This window comes from Phascolarctos cinereus, unplaced genomic scaffold (genome assembly GCF_003287225.1).
Source record: "Phascolarctos cinereus isolate Bilbo 61053 unplaced genomic scaffold, phaCin_HiC Scaffold_4;HRSCAF=312, whole genome shotgun sequence".
Taxonomy (NCBI): Eukaryota; Metazoa; Chordata; class Mammalia; order Diprotodontia; family Phascolarctidae; genus Phascolarctos; species Phascolarctos cinereus.
Genome location: NW_027555847.1, coordinates 661199578 through 661215859, shown reverse-complemented (window position 1 = coordinate 661215859; position 16282 = coordinate 661199578). Strand labels below are relative to the sequence as shown.

The 16282-nt window shown below is 47.2% G+C and overlaps 2 protein-coding genes and 1 long non-coding RNA gene across 3 annotated transcripts in view; 2 read left to right on the top strand and 1 right to left on the bottom strand.

The window, feature by feature from the left end:
• Positions 1 to 2345: 2345 nt before the first annotated feature.
• Positions 2346 to 7061, top strand: NDUFB7 (NADH:ubiquinone oxidoreductase subunit B7). The gene is made up of 3 exons (XM_020979941.2): positions 2346 to 2594; positions 5300 to 5468; positions 6891 to 7061. The coding sequence occupies exons 1-3, from the start codon at positions 2483 to 2485 to the stop codon at positions 6982 to 6984; spliced, it is 375 nt and encodes a 124-aa protein (XP_020835600.1). The 5' UTR covers positions 2346 to 2482; the 3' UTR covers positions 6985 to 7061.
• Positions 7062 to 7627: 566 nt separating this feature from the next.
• The window catches only part of TECR (trans-2,3-enoyl-CoA reductase), a 37207-nt gene continuing 28552 nt past the window's right edge, over positions 7628 to 16282 (bottom strand). Inside the window, exons 2-13 of the mRNA XM_020979939.2 lie at positions 15341 to 15391; positions 13350 to 13401; positions 12447 to 12491; positions 12176 to 12279; positions 11969 to 12084; positions 11354 to 11459; positions 9525 to 9597; positions 9387 to 9430; positions 9214 to 9271; positions 8833 to 8921; positions 8363 to 8408; positions 7628 to 8022 (exon numbers count right to left, since the gene is read on the bottom strand). Of these exons, the coding sequence (XP_020835598.1) occupies positions 7895 to 8022; positions 8363 to 8408; positions 8833 to 8921; positions 9214 to 9271; positions 9387 to 9430; positions 9525 to 9597; positions 11354 to 11459; positions 11969 to 12084; positions 12176 to 12279; positions 12447 to 12491; positions 13350 to 13401; positions 15341 to 15391 (912 nt within the window). The 3' untranslated portion in view covers positions 7628 to 7894. The remainder of the gene's footprint in view (positions 8023 to 8362; positions 8409 to 8832; positions 8922 to 9213; positions 9272 to 9386; positions 9431 to 9524; positions 9598 to 11353; positions 11460 to 11968; positions 12085 to 12175; positions 12280 to 12446; positions 12492 to 13349; positions 13402 to 15340; positions 15392 to 16282) is intronic.
• LOC144457080 (uncharacterized) lies at positions 7957 to 9272 on the top strand. Its single transcript, XR_013486405.1, has 2 exons — positions 7957 to 8043; positions 8597 to 9272. It is a non-coding gene; the product is annotated as an uncharacterized LOC144457080 (long non-coding RNA).

Here is a 16282-nt window from a genome sequence, read left to right as displayed (position 1 = left end):
TTACGGTAGACATCTTATTGACTGTTAGCCCTATTGCAGCTCAGAACTTCTTAGTTCAAGGGATGGGACCACCTCAGCATCTCTAATGGCACGGTTAACATTCCCCCTCAATTTTTTTCCCCCAGGATAGCATGATTTTAGCAAATGCTTTGTTAAAACATAGGTAAGGTTAAACCAGATCTAAAGCATCTACCGATCTAGTTGTTGTTTGTCCTTCATTTTTGAAGAGGAGCAATGACATCATGGGATCATATCTTGACTCTCAAATGAATTGGATTTAGTGGGGTACAGTTGAACAGCCTCACTCTCTCTTCCAGCGGCAAGACAGAAGTCAAGAGCACTGGCGATGATCCAGGATGCAGTGGATGACCTTCAATGTCTGACCAGGCTCTAAGGACTCCACAGCCCCTGCTTCAGCCGCCTTCATGGCTGTTGGAACAAATTGTTCTCCACCCATTCTGCCAGGGGAAGTCATCACGTTTGGGGTAGACATCCCCCTAACTCACTGATGGGTTTGAAGCCTGTCTGTTACCCTCAACCTGGCTTAGCCCATCTGCCAAAAGAGTTTACTGGGATGTGACCACTGAGTGCCAGGTAGACACCAAAGGCGGATGAGCAGCCCTGAAAAGGGCCCAGCAGGCCATTGCCCCAGAGGTGCTGGTCCTCCTTGAACACCCATCCACCTCAGTCTAGTAATGCTACCAAAAAAGGGCATGAGGTTAGTTTGGCCATGACCTGTTCCAGCTGAGCCATGCAGGCTCTTTGTGAAGGCCCATTTATCTCACCAAATAACTCCTTACTTACCCCCTCCTACAGATGCTGCCAAGAATCAGAGACAAGATCTGTAGCATCAAGTTCATAGTCTCTTTTCTCTTCCCTTTTCCAAAAACATTTACCCATTTCTAATTTTAGAATATCATCTCATCCAACTTTGTGAATTTGGAGCCAGGATTCAAATTTCAATCTGAATTCAGTAAGCCAAATCCACAGCTCTTTCTACCATACTGTGTCTTTCCTGTGGTCTGACTTTTTTTTTTCAAGCATCATAGGCACCATCTATGTAAAATTTTTTTTTGCATAATTTCCAAGGTGCTTATTATTTATTTTGTAAATACCTACTTTTGGGGGCAGCTAGATGGCACAGTGGATAGAGCGCCAGCCCTGGAGTCAGGAGGACCTGAGTTCAAATCTGGCCTAGGACACATGACATTTACTAGCTGTGTGACCCTGGGCAAGTCACTTAACCCCCTTGCCTAGCCAAAAAAAAAAAAAAAAAGAAAAGAAAAAAGGTAAATACCTGCTTTTGCACATGGCGTCCCTTCCCAGACCCCACTCCTCCATGGAAATTAGCTCTACCTCTGTGATCCTAGTAGTATAATAGCCAGGAACCCAGCTCTAATTATCTCACAAGGGCTTGTTAAACTTTTGGTGCAAGCATTTATACCTCAGAAATATGCAATTGCTACAAATCAGGGTCTGATTTTTGTTGACTCCTAGACTTTAAGAAAGTATGAATAGTTCAGTCTAAACTTAAAAATATATGTGCATATATTCCTCACCCCTCCCCTTCCCCCAGCCCCAGAGAACCGGGTGTTAAACATTTACTAGCTCACCCCTGCTTTGTTCTATAAACATTGCTTGAGCAGTAGAATGATCAGGAGATGAATTCATCACCAGACGGGAGGCCTGGGAACTAGAGGCTGATAAAAATAACTGGCATTTATATACTGCTTTACATCCGAGTTCTACAAAACCCCTGATAATAAGCATCATTTTGTCTCCCCTGATAGAATGTAAGCTCCCCAGAGCAGGGACCGTTTCAATTTTGTCTTTGAACCCTCACCACATAGCACAGTACCCAGAATATATATAATGTGCCTTTAAATGCTTGGTGATTTATTGATTACTTGTTTACATACTGGTAAGTTCCCTGAGTGACGCAAGCTGATGAAGAATAGTAATTGTTTTAGTTTCATCTATCCCTAGCAGCTTACACAAAACCATGCACACAGTAGGCGCTTAATAAATGTTAGTTTAATGCTGAAGCACAAGTCTAGATGTGCAGTCTCTCCATCTCTCTCTCTCAGTCCCCGCTGCTCCCACCCTCCACCCCGCCCCCGGCAACTAGGAGGAGGATGTTGTGTTCACCAGCCCCGCCCAGCCAGAAGCCTCATCCCTGGACGGACTACTTCCTCACCCCTTAGTCAACCACTCTTGCTGTTGCGCCTGCGCTAACGTCTGTCCTGGGCCCCTCCTCTCTCCTGAGATTTTCAACTGCAGGCTTCCAGACGGGCCGCAAGAGAGCGCAAGTGGAGAGTCCTCTGGTCCCCACACCTCTATCGTCTGTAGCGACCGAGAGCAGTCTACCCCGGAAGTGGTCGGGCTCCGGAGCCCAGAGCTTCCGGGGTGGGAGGGGGTGGCTGAGGTGACCCCAGGAGCCGAGGCTAAGTCTGAGGCTGAGGCCTCAGAGGCAGTAGCAACAATGGGTGCACACCTGACTCGGCGCTACTTGGGGGACGCGGAGGTGGAGCCCGACCCGTTGCACGTGCCCACTTTTCCCCTGGATTATGGCCTCCAGGGACGCAAGGAACGAGGTGAGGGCACCGGCTGGGGCTAGGGGAAATTCAGGAGCCAGGGGAGAAAAATGCCTCCCGTGGTCTAGTGCGCAGGCGCCGGGCGGCCAAGAAAGAGCCTGGGATCCTGCGGGGCGTCTGGTGCAAGCCGGGGGCGGAGAGGGGAGGGAGTGGCGGAAGGCCGCGTAAAATCCCGGCTCGGCCACTTTTACTTCTGTGACCTTGGGCCAGTCGCTCCCCCTCTTTAGTGATCAGGCACCTTCCCCCGTAAAGTGAGGGGCTCCAAAGTCCCTTCTTACCGCGAATCTGCGGTCCACTCTTGGACAGCTCTGAGTGTTAGACGTCCACCCCTTGCTTTTAACTCAGCAAGTCCAACCTATATCTTACTTATGATGACTATTGATTGGGGGCTTACTATGCGCCAGCCACTGTGGGGAAGGGAAAGAGAACATATTGAGCACTTACACAGCACCTACTATGTGCCAGGCACTGGAGGGAAGAGGAATGGAATAAGCATTTATGTAGAGCCTGTCATTTGCCCTGGGAGGTAAGAGCTGTTATTGCCCCCATTTTACAGTTGAAGAAGCTGAAGCAGACAGGTTTAAGTGACTTGTCCAGAATCACACATCTAGTAATTAAAATATTTGACAGCTCACATCCCACATGAGCCATCTCTTTTCCAGACAAACATCCCCTGTTCCTTCAGCAGGTCGGAAGGACTTTACCTGGCCTGGTTGCTCTCCAGCCTCACTGTCTTTACTAAAATGTGCCCAGAATAGTTTTCATAATTCACATATATATAGTGCTTTATATAAATTATCTCATTTGATCTTCACACAAACCTTATGAAAAGGTGAAAGGGCATTAGCTTTTCTTGTTCTCATTTCGGATAAGGAAACTTAGATTTATAGGGAGTAAGTGGCTTGACTCAGAACACGAAGGGGCAGAAGTGGTATTCAAATCCATCTGTTTCTGACTTCACATCCAGCAGCACTGAACACAGTAGCCCAGAAGTGGTCTGACCAGGGTATAAATCAATGTTACTGTGATATCCCCAGCCACTTACTTCTCTTAATGCAGCCTGTTTAAAAGACCCTGTCAAAGACAGCAACTGGGTCTGTTACTCAGTGCACTCTGGTGGGGTTTTTTTTGTTTTGGTTTGGGGGGGTTGGTTGGTTTTTTGTTCGCTTTCCATATCACTCCTGATTTGTATTGCTTTTGCAGTCTCCTGATATTTACAAAATTGAGGAGTCTTGAATCAAGGTATAAAGCTTTTGCATTTATCTTTATTAAATTCCATCTTACTATATATAGTCTATCCTCATAGAGATCTTTTTGGACATCGACTGTTAGCCAACATGTTAACTATCCCTCCTGGTTTGTATCATTCACATATTTGATAAATATGCCTCTATCCAAGTTATTGATAAGAAATGTTTAACAAGGACATATGCCCTGGAACATTCTACTATGTACTACCCTCCGAGTTTAAGACCCCCTTAATACAGTTCCAGGGCAACCTGAGTATCTTGTCTCACCTAACATCTATCTCTTCCGCAAGGATGGAATCAGAGGGGTTACCTAATGCTCAGCTCAAACCTGAGTAGACTGCACGGAAAGCTTTCCCTTGAGATGAGGTTACTTTTCATTCTTTACTCCCTTGAATATGTTCCAGAATATTCCCACCACCCTGTTTGCAGGTTTTACACTTTTTCCTTTTTGGAAAAGTACGACATTTGCACTTCTCCTGTCCTCCAAGGTCTTTTAAAGTTCACCAACAGCAGGTCAGAAATTTAGCTGGCAGTTTTGTGTATCCTGGGACATAACATGGTGTCATGATCACATTGAGGGCAGCTAGTCAGTAGCTCTTCTGCGTGTGTTTCAAATCCCTGTTAAGCATTTGGGGTCTGTTCTGGATCTGAAGATCAACCAGACACAAAATAGGAATGGCAGTTGTCATCAGTCCATCCATCACAACTCATGAGCCTTCTTAAATACTCCTCTCCATTAACATAACTTTTTCAAAGCCTTCTTTTGCTGTCTTTACTATCCATTACCAGCCTCAGTATATTCTGGGCCAGGGGTGGGGAACCTGAAGCCTCAAGGCCACATGTGGCCCTCTGGATCCTCAAGTGCAGCCCTTTGACTGAGTCCAAGTTCTACCTAACAAATCCTTTTATTAAGGGGATTTGTTCTGTGAAGTTTGGATTCCACAGGCTCCCCACCTGTCTGGGTTTTACCACTACTGACATTGTTCTTAGATTATTATACCATTTTCTTTATTCATTCATCCTCTGTCCTTGGTTTCTCCAGCCAGCTCCTCCTTTCTTCCCCCCTCAGAACTGTTTATATTTTAATACTCTGTCCTTCCTCAGATCTCCTTTAAAATCTGCTGTCCCAACATCTGGAGAACATCTAGCTAAATCTGGTTTTTCTGCCTTCTGACTGATTCTGTGGTAAAGAAGTCACTTCTCATCATTTCTGCTTGCACAGGCAGTGCCTCCTGCTCAGAATCAGGCATATAACAGTTTTCCTTGTCACTTTGTGGGGGTGGGGCCAGAGCAGATTACAGTTTGCTGTACCGAGAGAGAAAATTGGTGTATGGGCAGCAGTAGTCAGAGGTGTTCCCTGGAGAAAATGGGGGAAGACGGCCTTGGGTAAAGAAATGAGAGATTGAGGCAAGACCCTAAGCTCAAGCCCTTGTCCTGGTTCTCCAATGGGTGCAGTGATGGTGGCCACACAGCAGGAAATGAGTGATGCACAGCTGCTACTGCAACAACGGGATTACTGCGCACACCATCTCATCCGAATGCTCAAGTGTAAGCGGGACAGCTTTCCCAACTTCCTGGCCTGTGGCCATGAGAAACACATCTGGGACCTCTGTGAGCACCAGGAGTAAGTTTCATTGCCATTGTACCCCAAGCCCACTCCCCATATCTTCCACATGTCCCCTCAGTCCAACCTATTCTCTCCACTCCCCCACTCCCCATCCTGAAAACAAAGGCCCAGATCACACTCCCACACCCCCAGGTACCAGGTGTAAAACCTCATTCCTCCTATGCCACTAAGGAGACAGCTCTTGTCCCTCTGTCCCGCTTCCTTTTCCCACCCTCAAAAAAACCCCTGATATTCTGCACTGAGCACCAGCACCCTGGCTACTCCAGTTCCCTATCTGCTGTGAGAAAGAATTATCATGAATCATAATGTATTTAAGGGGAGAGGGGAACTTGACAAGCACAGAGGGAGTAGTGGGAGATGAAGCTGAAAAAGAAAGTGGGGACCAGATTGTGAAGGACCTCAAATGTCAGGCTTAGAGGTTTTAATTTGACCCCTTGGACTAATGGGAGCCATTCCTGCAGAGGAGTGATATGATCACAGCTGTGATTTAGGAAGGAGACTGGTGGTATGTGTTGAAGAAGCACTGGAGGTGGAGAGACCAGTTATAGTGGAAACTTTGTCAGTAGCCCAGGTGAGAGGAATGAGGCTCCAGCTAGAGGGGTTAGTAGTGCAGATGGTAACTAGTGAATACAAATAAATCTGAAATAACCAATACTTCAAGTCCCAGGATGGGGCCATTAACAGAAACCTGCTAATTGGGTGGGTTTTTTTGGGAGGAAGATGAGGAATTCAGCTTTGCCCATGCTAAGTTTAAGCCCTAACAATCCTAGAGGAACTGTCCAGCAGATCATTGGAGATGCAGGTCCCAACATGAAGAAGTCAAAGCTAGACATAAGAGATTGGGAAAGCCTTGGGAATGGTACAACCCCTAGCACCTATCCATCCTTCTCCATTCCTAGCAAATCTAGCTTATGAAGTGACAACACATAGCACATGTCCAGGATGGGTAGGAAGATACTGTCAAACCAAGGAAAGCCCAGAACAGCTTTTGGGAGCTCCAGCTTTGCCAAACTTAGATGAGGTGAGACCCAATAGGAATGAGAGGGTGTCTTCTTGAACGGGAGAAGTCTGCTTTGGACTGGAACCCTTGGGCCTTAGTCTTATAACTCCTAGGGATTCTCATACGTACCCATATGAGCCTGTGGACAATGAGCCAGACTTAAGGATAGGTACTAGAAAACACCCTCCTTCTCCTCCCTTAACAGCCTTTACTTGTTTCATCACCAGCCCAACTCTGAAGAGTATTAATTGATAGGTTCCTGAGTTACCCTACATACCTCAGAGTGGTTGTCCTTTAAGGGAGAGCTACTGCCGCTGTTTGACAGGGCCAAAGGTGGGGGAGGGGTCAGTAGGGGACCTGATGGTGGAAGGGCCTCAATGACTGATAACAAGCCTGACCCACAGTCATCTTTCTCCTAGCTATGTAGGCCGAATGAAAGAGTTTGAGCGGGAACGACGTCTGCTGGCACGACAGAAGCGACGGGCAGAGAGTGAAGCTGCAGAGCCAAAATAGCCACAATTATACTGAAACCCCAGGTCTATCCCCATAACCATGTACCAGCTGGATAAATAAACACTGTTTTGACCTTCCAGGCCCACTCAAAGGCCTGTGTTTGCCATCACAAGCACCTCTCATTTGGATACTGGGGGCCTCAGGTCTTTCCTGACTAGCTCCCACCCCTAACCTTCCTCTCCCCAGCAGGCTTCTTCTGATGCCTGAGACGTTTTGGAAGGAGGCAGAGTATAGACACATAGGGTACGGATGGCCCCTGAAGCCTGAGTTCTCCTTAAGGACTGTCCTGAACTTTACAAGGTTTCTCTACTTTCAGCTATACCATGATTAGTGGAGCACTGCAGCCAGCATCCATGTTTATATTAACTTCCTCAAGCTGGGTAGGCATCCCAATGTTTATTTTCCATAATATACCAAGAAAAGGCCTTCCCATCCTGGATGAGGCTTCTGTATAAATTTTATGTAAAGATATAGACTGCAGTTACACAAGATTAGGTCTATGTAAGTGCCCACAATAATTAAGCCATTAAAGTATAATTCACCAAGTGTGTTTGGGCTTGTGCTTGCCTCAACACTAGGGCTCCTATTTAGGCTCCTATCCAGCCCCTTTCACAGTGTATGCCACCAAAGAATCACCCAGAGCTCCTGGAATTAGAATGTGTTTTATTCTTGTAGCCAGAAAACAAGACCTTCTAAAACCGGTGTCCCTCCTGCAGTGCTTGTGTTATGTTTGAGTCAGGAGAAGAGGGGAGGGCCAAGCCCTCTGCCCAGGCAACAGCTGAACTGACCCCCGGGTCAGTGATGGGGGAAGAAGGGGAGGGGGAGGGGGGAGTCCTGGGGCACAAAATCAGGGGCTGAGAAGCTGCCCAGGGATAATCCCAAAGGATAGGGGCCACTCCAAGAGGGCAGTTTAGAGAAGGAAGGGGATAATGGGAGAGCGTAGTGGAGGGTAATCGCGGAACTCTTTCAGGTAGCTGCGGTGCTTCCCTTTGGCCCAGATGGTCATTTGGATGAAGCCCACAAGGGAGAAGAGAGCCACTGTGGAGAAGAGAAAGAGAAGTAAGTGGGTAAAATTCCCTGCCTCTGGTAGTATAGGAAGGCCCTTTTAGATATCTTGGGATTTAGAGCCCAGAAGGTTTTTGATGCTTCCTATCTGGTCCATCCCCTTCATTTCACAGATGAGGAAACAGGGCAAGAGAAGTAACTACCAATGACACAAAGGCAGTAAGAGTTCTCCAAACTCGGGTCCTCTGACTCAAATCTAATGCTTTCTGCCTTGCTGGAGTGAGTGGAAAGACCAAATGACAAGGTTATCTTTGTTCCCCAAGCCCAGCCTGAGTTTATCCAAGGAGCACAGAAAGGCAGTTAGGAGTCTCACCTGGGAGGCACTGGGTCATGATGGCAAATCCAATCCAGGATCCCACCTATGGAAGAAGAAGGTCAGGGTGCAGTTAAGGCCTGGTATCCCTACCCAACACAAACAAACCCTCCACGTGTAGGCTGTGTGAGCTGGCTGAAACAGGACGCTGACCCTTATGGACCTGCCCACCATCCAAGGTAACTGAAGCCTCTGATTCAGGTGATAAAATAACCTGGAGCTCTTGGTTTCTAGTACAGGCTAAAAAATTTTGGGCTGATTAAGGCCACAAGAGAGAAGGGGAATGGATACTGTCTGCTCCTGATTGAGTGCCCTAAATGTCTCCTCGTTCCTGGGACCTATGGGATGCTCCATTCTACAGTCCACGGCCCAGGGATCCAAAGAGGTAACCGTTAATGCTGGCAGAAGAGAATCCTGAGTCCAACAAATCAGAGGAAGCAAATGCAGAAACTTTAGAGGAGAGACCTCACCTCATACGTATAATTGGGACATGACACCAGCAGGAAGAGCCACGTGAAGGGGTTCTTGGTCGGATAAGGTATCTTCCGGGTCTTGGAACCTATAAGAGAGTAGGTGAATAACATCAGCATTAAACACACTTGGCCCTAAAGATTGAGAACTTGAAAAAAAGTTAAAATTAAAAAAGACTGAGAACTTGAAGGACCTGTGGAGGTCATCTAGTCCAGCCCCACTTATTTTACAGATATGGGGAAAAGGCCCACAAAGGTAATAACAGATGCCACTCACATTCTCAACTGTGCTCACAAACACAACCTGGTAAACTTAGCAAGCACCTGCGATGTGCAGACACAGCCAGCACAGACCTGCTAGCTATGACCTTCAGCACTCACCTGCTGGGCGCAGATTCCTCAACGCAATGTGAATGGAGAAGTTACCTAGCTGGCAGAGCTGGGAGAGGGCTATAATTAGACAAGGTCCTGGCCTCCAAACGGATTCCACACAATGCCTCCCCCGCTGCACCCCCACCACACACAGACCACTCCAGACCCAAGGGCCCCCTTACCACAAAAATGCCAAGTGCTAGTTTCACCTGCTGACCACCATAAGCTTAGGAGGGGAAGAAAAAAACAAAGAAAAGGGTGAATGTCAGCTGAAGGGACCAGTAGGTCCCCAGGGACAGCGCAGAGACTGGGTCACTCACTTGGGGGAGTGTAGAGAGGGTGGTTGATATAATAGGCCATCCAGGCAGCAAAGCCCCAGTAGTAGGTACAGTTCTGAAAACGGGAAGAGAGAGAAATGGGTGAGAACACCTGGAACGTCAATTCTATTAATAAATCTCAATTCATCTATAAGGATAATTCTTATACCATTTCCCTCATGTTTCTTCTGAGAAAAGTATAAGCTTTAGAGAAGTAAAGGGATTTGTCAGACAAGTGTCAGAACTGCCACTTGACCCCTGTGTCCGAACTTTTAGTGTCAGCTGGAGCTCAAGAGCCACTTGGCTTTTCCAAAAGAATCCCTATCCCCACTCTACCAACAACAGTGTGCTCATCCAGCCTGTGGGGAAGTGCCCCTCCCCACACCCCCACTCCCGCTCCCACTCAGAGGCAGCCCCTCTTCCACCTACCAAATCCTAATGCAGCTTCCCCTATTACTCACTCCTGGTTTTCCCTATGAGGCTAAATAGAACCAGTCTGATTCCTCTTGACAGTCCTTCAAATACATGAAGACACGTCATGTGCCTCAGTCTCCTCTACAATTTAAACAGCCCCCAAACCTTCAATTCATTTTCATATTCAAGGCCCATGGCTATGCTGGTTGTACAATATTCTAGATGGGAGTGACCAGTGGGTACATAAATGGGACTAACACCTCATTTTTGAAAGTTATGATTTTATTAATGCGATCCAAGATCACAACAGCTTTTGGCTACCACACCAGCCCGCTAAGACAACTAGGTGACACAGTGGATAGAGTGCCAGGCCTAGAGTCAGGAAGCCTCATCTTCATGAGTTCAAATCTGGCCTCAGACACTTACTGTGTGACCCTGGGCAAGTCACTAAAGCCTGTTTGCCTCAGTTTCCTCATCTGTCAAATGAGCTGAAGAGGGAAACAGCAAACCACTCCAGTATCTTTGCCAAGAAAAACCCAAATGGGGTCACAAAGAGTCAGACACAACTGAACAAAAGCAACAATGACAACAAATTGTTGGCTTATATTGAACATATAGTCCAGTAAATCCCCTGCTCTATTTCAGACAGGCTGTCACTCAAACATGCATCTTCCATCTTGTGCTTGTAAAATTAATTACACCATATGACTTCTTTCTCAAAAAAAATTAAAATTATGCTCACAATTATGCAGCATTTTAAGATTTTAAGAGCACTTTCCTCACAATAGCCCTGTGAGGTGGACGGTTTCAAGTATTATTGACATTTTATAGATGAGGAAGCCAAGAGTTAAAGAGGCTGTGACTTCCTGAAGGTCCCACAGCTAGTACATGTCAGAGCCAGGACTAAAACTACATCTCTCCTGACTCAACTACCTTGTGTTACATTAATGCAACCCCTCTAAATAAATCCCATACTGGCCTAGAGCCCAGGGAAGTCAGTACAGCAGCGGGAAGAGAAGGGAGCTAGCAGGCTGACTGATGACCTCATCATCTCCAACCACACGATCCAAGGGGTCGACAAAGCAATGCTGCCTCAAATCTGGGGAAGCGCAAGGGCAGGCTCCTCCTAGGGAGAATTCTGGCAAAGTCTACAATGAAATCTCAGCCTTTAACGAACATAATGAGCAGCCTAGGCTGCCTCTGGGAGCTTCAGGGCAATATCTGGGCCACCTAATTGAGTAAGACCACAGCCAACTGAGAGGATATTCTCCAACATGGCAGGACTCTAACAAAGTTCCCTGCCAGCAGCTTGCTGTTCAGCCACCTGAAAAATGTGAAGCCCTCTCATGCCAGATAGAGTCAAGGCACAGTCTCAGTGCTCGCCCCCTTCCCTCTTCCCTCTACCCACAAGGGCTAACCTTGAAGATATTACGCAGGGGCATTGTCCCGTGAGAGAAACGGTGAACAAACAGTGTCTCCAGTAAGCGCTTGATGTAGTGGAATGAGTGACAAATACAGGCAAGACTAGAGGAGGAGAAAAAGAGGAACAGCTCAGCTCTCTGGGCTCCCCCACCCCGCCCCACCCACTCCACCCCCAGGCCCTGCTAATCACAACAGGGAAGGAAATAACAGAACTGGAAGGGACCTCTGAAGTCATAAGAATCATAGGATCAAAGTTGGACAGAATCTTAGGGATTTCTAGTCCAGCTCCCTCATTTTACAGATAAGGAACTGAAGCCCAAGAGGATAAAGGATCTGCCCAAAGTACCAAAATGGCAGTAAGTAGGAGAGCTGGGAATGGAAGATAAGCCTAACTCCAAACCCACTCCACAATATGGCCTCCCCAATGACATCATCCAGGTTTGTTACTGAGCAAGAATCCCTTCCTCCAACTACCCCCAACAAGCCCGCATCCAGACCCTTTCCTGCAGCCCTCCAGTGATAGGGTGGGAAACTAAGGACAAGGGGGATGTGGCAGGGCTGGAAATATGTGCCTGAGTTCACCCACTCCCCTGCCCAGAAGCCATACTCACTGAACCACAGTGTGCCGGCTAGATGTGAAGTCATACTTGTGACCATAGATGAAGGGTACCCGGAAGTAGAATAGTAGGTAAATGAGAAGAGGGCCAGCATACTCGGTCAGGAATACCTGGGCAGTGAGGGACATAGATAAAGGAAGGGCAGGGAAGAAGGCTACATATTGGGCTAGGGCTTCCAGGAGGAAAGAGCATGGATCTCACCGTAACCCAGCTGATTTGGGCTCCCAGATCCCGGAAGTAAAGTGTGGCTGTGGTCCCCACAGGCAGGTTCTGCAGAATGTCCTCATCCTTCAAGGACTTGCCCTCTGTATGAAAAAAGGGGGAGAAGGCAAGTAAAGAAGGGGAGAAAGGGACCCACAAGGAAGAGTGCTCATGAATACCTAATGAGACCTCTTCCCCAAAGGTACTACGATGACTCTGGAAGTTTGAGGGTGGAGAAGAAGATGGGTTCCCTATAAAAGTGTTTACTCACTAGGATCCAGCCGGAGGGACTGCCGGGCAGCATACCACTGGGGATCTAGAGAAGAGAAGCAGAAAGGATAGAAGACCCTGTCCTGGTAATCTGTCACCTCAGGGAACATGGCCTTAAGGTGGCCCACCAAATCTTATCATAACACTACACATCCCACCCCAGCCAACTGGCCAAGCTCTCTCCCCTCTATTGCTTAAACTCCAGAGATACCATCATATCAGGGAAACATTCCCAAGCAGGAAAAAAGAAAATCATTTCTTTTTCTATAAAACTCTCAACGCTTCTCTCGACAATTTATATCCCTTTGCTTAAATGTGGAGTATTTCAAGTCAACCCACAAAGTGTTTTGAGGATTCATACATTCATTTCTGTATTTACATAATGAATGTCATTCTACCACACCACAATGACTATCATGAAAACAAGAAATGTCTTAAAAATAACACTGCAATATTACTAATGACACAGGAGGGAGCTCTCGTCAGCAGCGAGAATTGTTTTCACAGCAAGAATAAGACTTTGCTTTCTGCTTTCATGCTCCGCTCTTTTTCCCATGGCCCTGGTGTACTCTGACTCCTGTCCTTGGCTCCCAGCTCCAGCCTACCCTGCATGCCCCAAAGGCAGACAGTGTCTAGCCCAACACTACCAACAAAGGAACCTTCAGAAAGGCCAAGGAGAAGCAGTAAACCATGAAGCTCTAACTCTGTGCCTCCCAACATTTCTCCTCCTCTGCAGTTAGACACCAACAGAAGGGAAGGAGCAGTCTCTTGGGGGCCTTGGTTTCCTCATCTGTAAAATGAGAAGTCTGAACTAGATGACCATGTGGGCCCCATCCAGCTCTGACAGTTATTCTGTTAGATTCCTGAGAGGCCCAATGCCCCGCTCTGGGGCCAAGATACATACGTGATTTTGTGAAGAGGTTCTTGATCTCAGCAATGGTGGCATTGGGTTCCACCTGGGAAGAAGTGCACCAGGGGAAGCGTTAGCTCTGGCATGAGGGCAGTCCCAGGAGCCAGGATCTCACACCTCTTCTTGGGTGTATTGGAGGTGGGGGGGGGGGGGAGAGATAAGGGGCTTGGGCTTCTCTATACAGGAGGAAAGGATGGAAGCAGAGAGCCAGGGAAAGGGAATGTCTCCTGGTGGAAGGCTGCCAGCTCAAGCTATCACCACTTATTCTAACCCACCCCCAGGGACTTGCTGCCAGGAAGGTGTCCTACAGTAGAGTCTAAGAGTACCTTGCCCTCATCAAGGAAGCAAAGGCTGAATGGGAGGAATCATAAACCTCAAAACAAAAACTCAGGAAATGATGTTTATAAGATGGCAACAGGTCTATTTATGGTCAGCAAAGACTCTGAACAGGTGAGAACCCCAGAGTATGTGGCTCTGAGAGAAAATTTGGACAGGTCCTTCTATTCCCCATCCCAAGGTCTACCTCTGCCCCTCTAGCACTGGAGTTATATTCCCCACTTAGCTTCCTCTAACAAAGTTCTAAGAGGAAGCACAAAGAATCTTATTCTTTCCAAACTAGAAGCTTGGGGGAGAAGGGGAGGTAGAGGGAGATTCCAATTAGACCTTCCTTGCCTTTGGCAAGGCTATACTATCCTATTCATTACTGTAAGAAAGAAAGAAAATCTGCCTTCCAAGGGCACAGACCCTCAAAGATATGAGGAACATGCAGTAACTAGCCAAGCAAACACCTGCAGGTGGCAGACTTGCCCCAGACAGGAATCTTAGACTGGATTGGCAAAGAAGCCCCAAACCCTTCAACCAACAGGGGAGAATTTGTCCAAGTCACAGCTGTCAGAAGGGATTTAAAGGTGTGAAAGCTCTGGGTGAAGGCTGATAGAGAGGGCTAAACACCTCAGGAGACTTGGGACTTCCTTAGGTCTGACAGAAAAATAGAAAATGGGTTTTGAGATTCAAAAAGCTAGGTTTTCCTTGAGAAGATCCAAATCACTGTGTGAGCCTTGAAAACCTATAGTGAAACCATTTCCTCTTCCTCTTGACAAGTAACAGGTATCAGCCAAACCAAATCCTCATTGTCGTGCTCATCCTCCTCTTTCCCAGAGTTCAAAAGAGCTCCAGGGAAGTTCATATACCATCATACCTATGGGTTTTGACCTGTCCCATTTTCCAGCTGGGAAATGGGAGGCAGAGAATCTATTAGCTGGTTCTCATTTACCCATCACTAGGAATGGCTAAACCTACAAATACTCCATAGTGACACTGATGGGTATTGAAGTCAACAAACATTAACTATCTATAATGTGCAAAGCCTGCAGGAGAAGGCAAAGTTAGTCTGGAGAGGCAAATATGGCATAGGGAAAAGATGATGGGACTTTGAGTCAGAGGAACAGGGTTCAAATTCTGGCTCTGCTACAATATAACAGTGACCTTGGAAAAAAATTACTTGTCTAGGCCCCAAGTTTCCTCATCTGTAAAACAAAGGGATTGGACTGGATGATCTATGAGATTCTCCAGCTTTAAATTCTATGATCCTCTGGCTTGTCTGTACTCAACTTTCCCCATCCCCACCTCCCATGGCCATGCACACAGCTCAATGAAGGGCTACTTTCTCTATACCTAGGAGTGTGGCATGACTTCCAAAATAAGGCAAGAGTGAGAACTCATGCATTTATATTTCTATTCAAAATGCACCCCCTGTAAGATTCTCTACCTCCCCCTGCCCCACCTACTGCCTTGGGAGATTGGCCTCTTATTTTCAAGAGTTAATATATGAACTGGGCATGGAGGACGTGAGGGGGACAGTGTAAGAGAAACAAGAAAAGGTGCTGAGAAGCGTGCTTCAGTATAGGCTGGGCCAGAGTACCCAGGGTTCCCAAGACACCCACCAAATGGATCCCAGCAGTCACTCAAGAAAAAGGAATCTTTACCTTATCCAGGAAACACAGCTTCTCCCGTGTCTTGGCATCCAGAATCTCCACCTCAAAGAAGAGAACAGCCTTTTTGTGTTTCTTAGTGGTTTTTGGTGGGATAGGCCGGGGGAAGCTGTTTATGCTGGGGACCATCACCTGACTGGCCTCTTGGGCCACCATGTTCATATCCATGCTGTCAAGCCTCTCCAGTCTCTACCACTGGGGAGTGCTCTTAGGCAGATCCACTCCCAAAAGTATTGGGGAGGGGGTTGAGGCGTGGCTCCAGCTGCTAAACCCAGATACCAATCAGCTTTTCAAATCAGCCCCCCAAACCGATCTTCCCTGCTCGGAAATGCCTCCTGTATGACCCAGCCCCTAGAGTCCGATCAAATTTTGCCACGGTGCTAGGAAGAGAGCTGGTCCCTGATCCCAGCACTGCCAACTCTCCTCCCAGATGTAATCTGATCACACTTAGACACAGACCATTACTGTTTTAAGCTAAATATAAAATGAAGCCCTGGTAAGTTCCAGGGCCCTCTTTCTGAGGGAACCCCCAAAAGGACCCATGGTGGGACAGTTCCTATGTCTCCCATGGGCACCAAAGCAAACCGCCTTTGGACTTGGGGAAGGGACAGGTAGGAAAAGGGTACGGTGTACCATAGAGACCCATAAGCCATAAGCCTATTCCTTTTTGGACTGCCACAGCAGATCCCACTGTGTCCAGGTTGAAATGTCAGGTAGTTTAAAAAGCACTATCCTTGCCTTGCCAATGGCAGTTACCACAGCCCAGCTAAATGGGAGAATAAAGGGTCAGGTACACAAGCACAACACTTGGGCCAGTAGAAAGAATGCTAAATGTGGAGTAGGACCTACCACCTCTGACACTTCCTAGCTACATATCCTAAATAAATCCCTTAACTTCTCAGTTTCTTCATCCCTAAAATGAGGAGTTAGACAAAA

Bases quoted from the DNA above. Each gene is read 5' to 3' on its own strand.
- NDUFB7 (XM_020979941.2), top strand. From the start codon at position 2,483: ATGGGTGCACACCTGACTCGGCGCTACTTGGGGGACGCGGAGGTGGAG. The intron at 2,595-5,299 runs GTGAGGGCACCG...CAATGGGTGCAG, and splicing joins CCAGGGACGCAAGGAACGAG to TGATGGTGGCCACACAGCAG. The intron at 5,469-6,890 runs GTAAGTTTCATT...TCTTTCTCCTAG, and splicing joins GACCTCTGTGAGCACCAGGA to CTATGTAGGCCGAATGAAAG.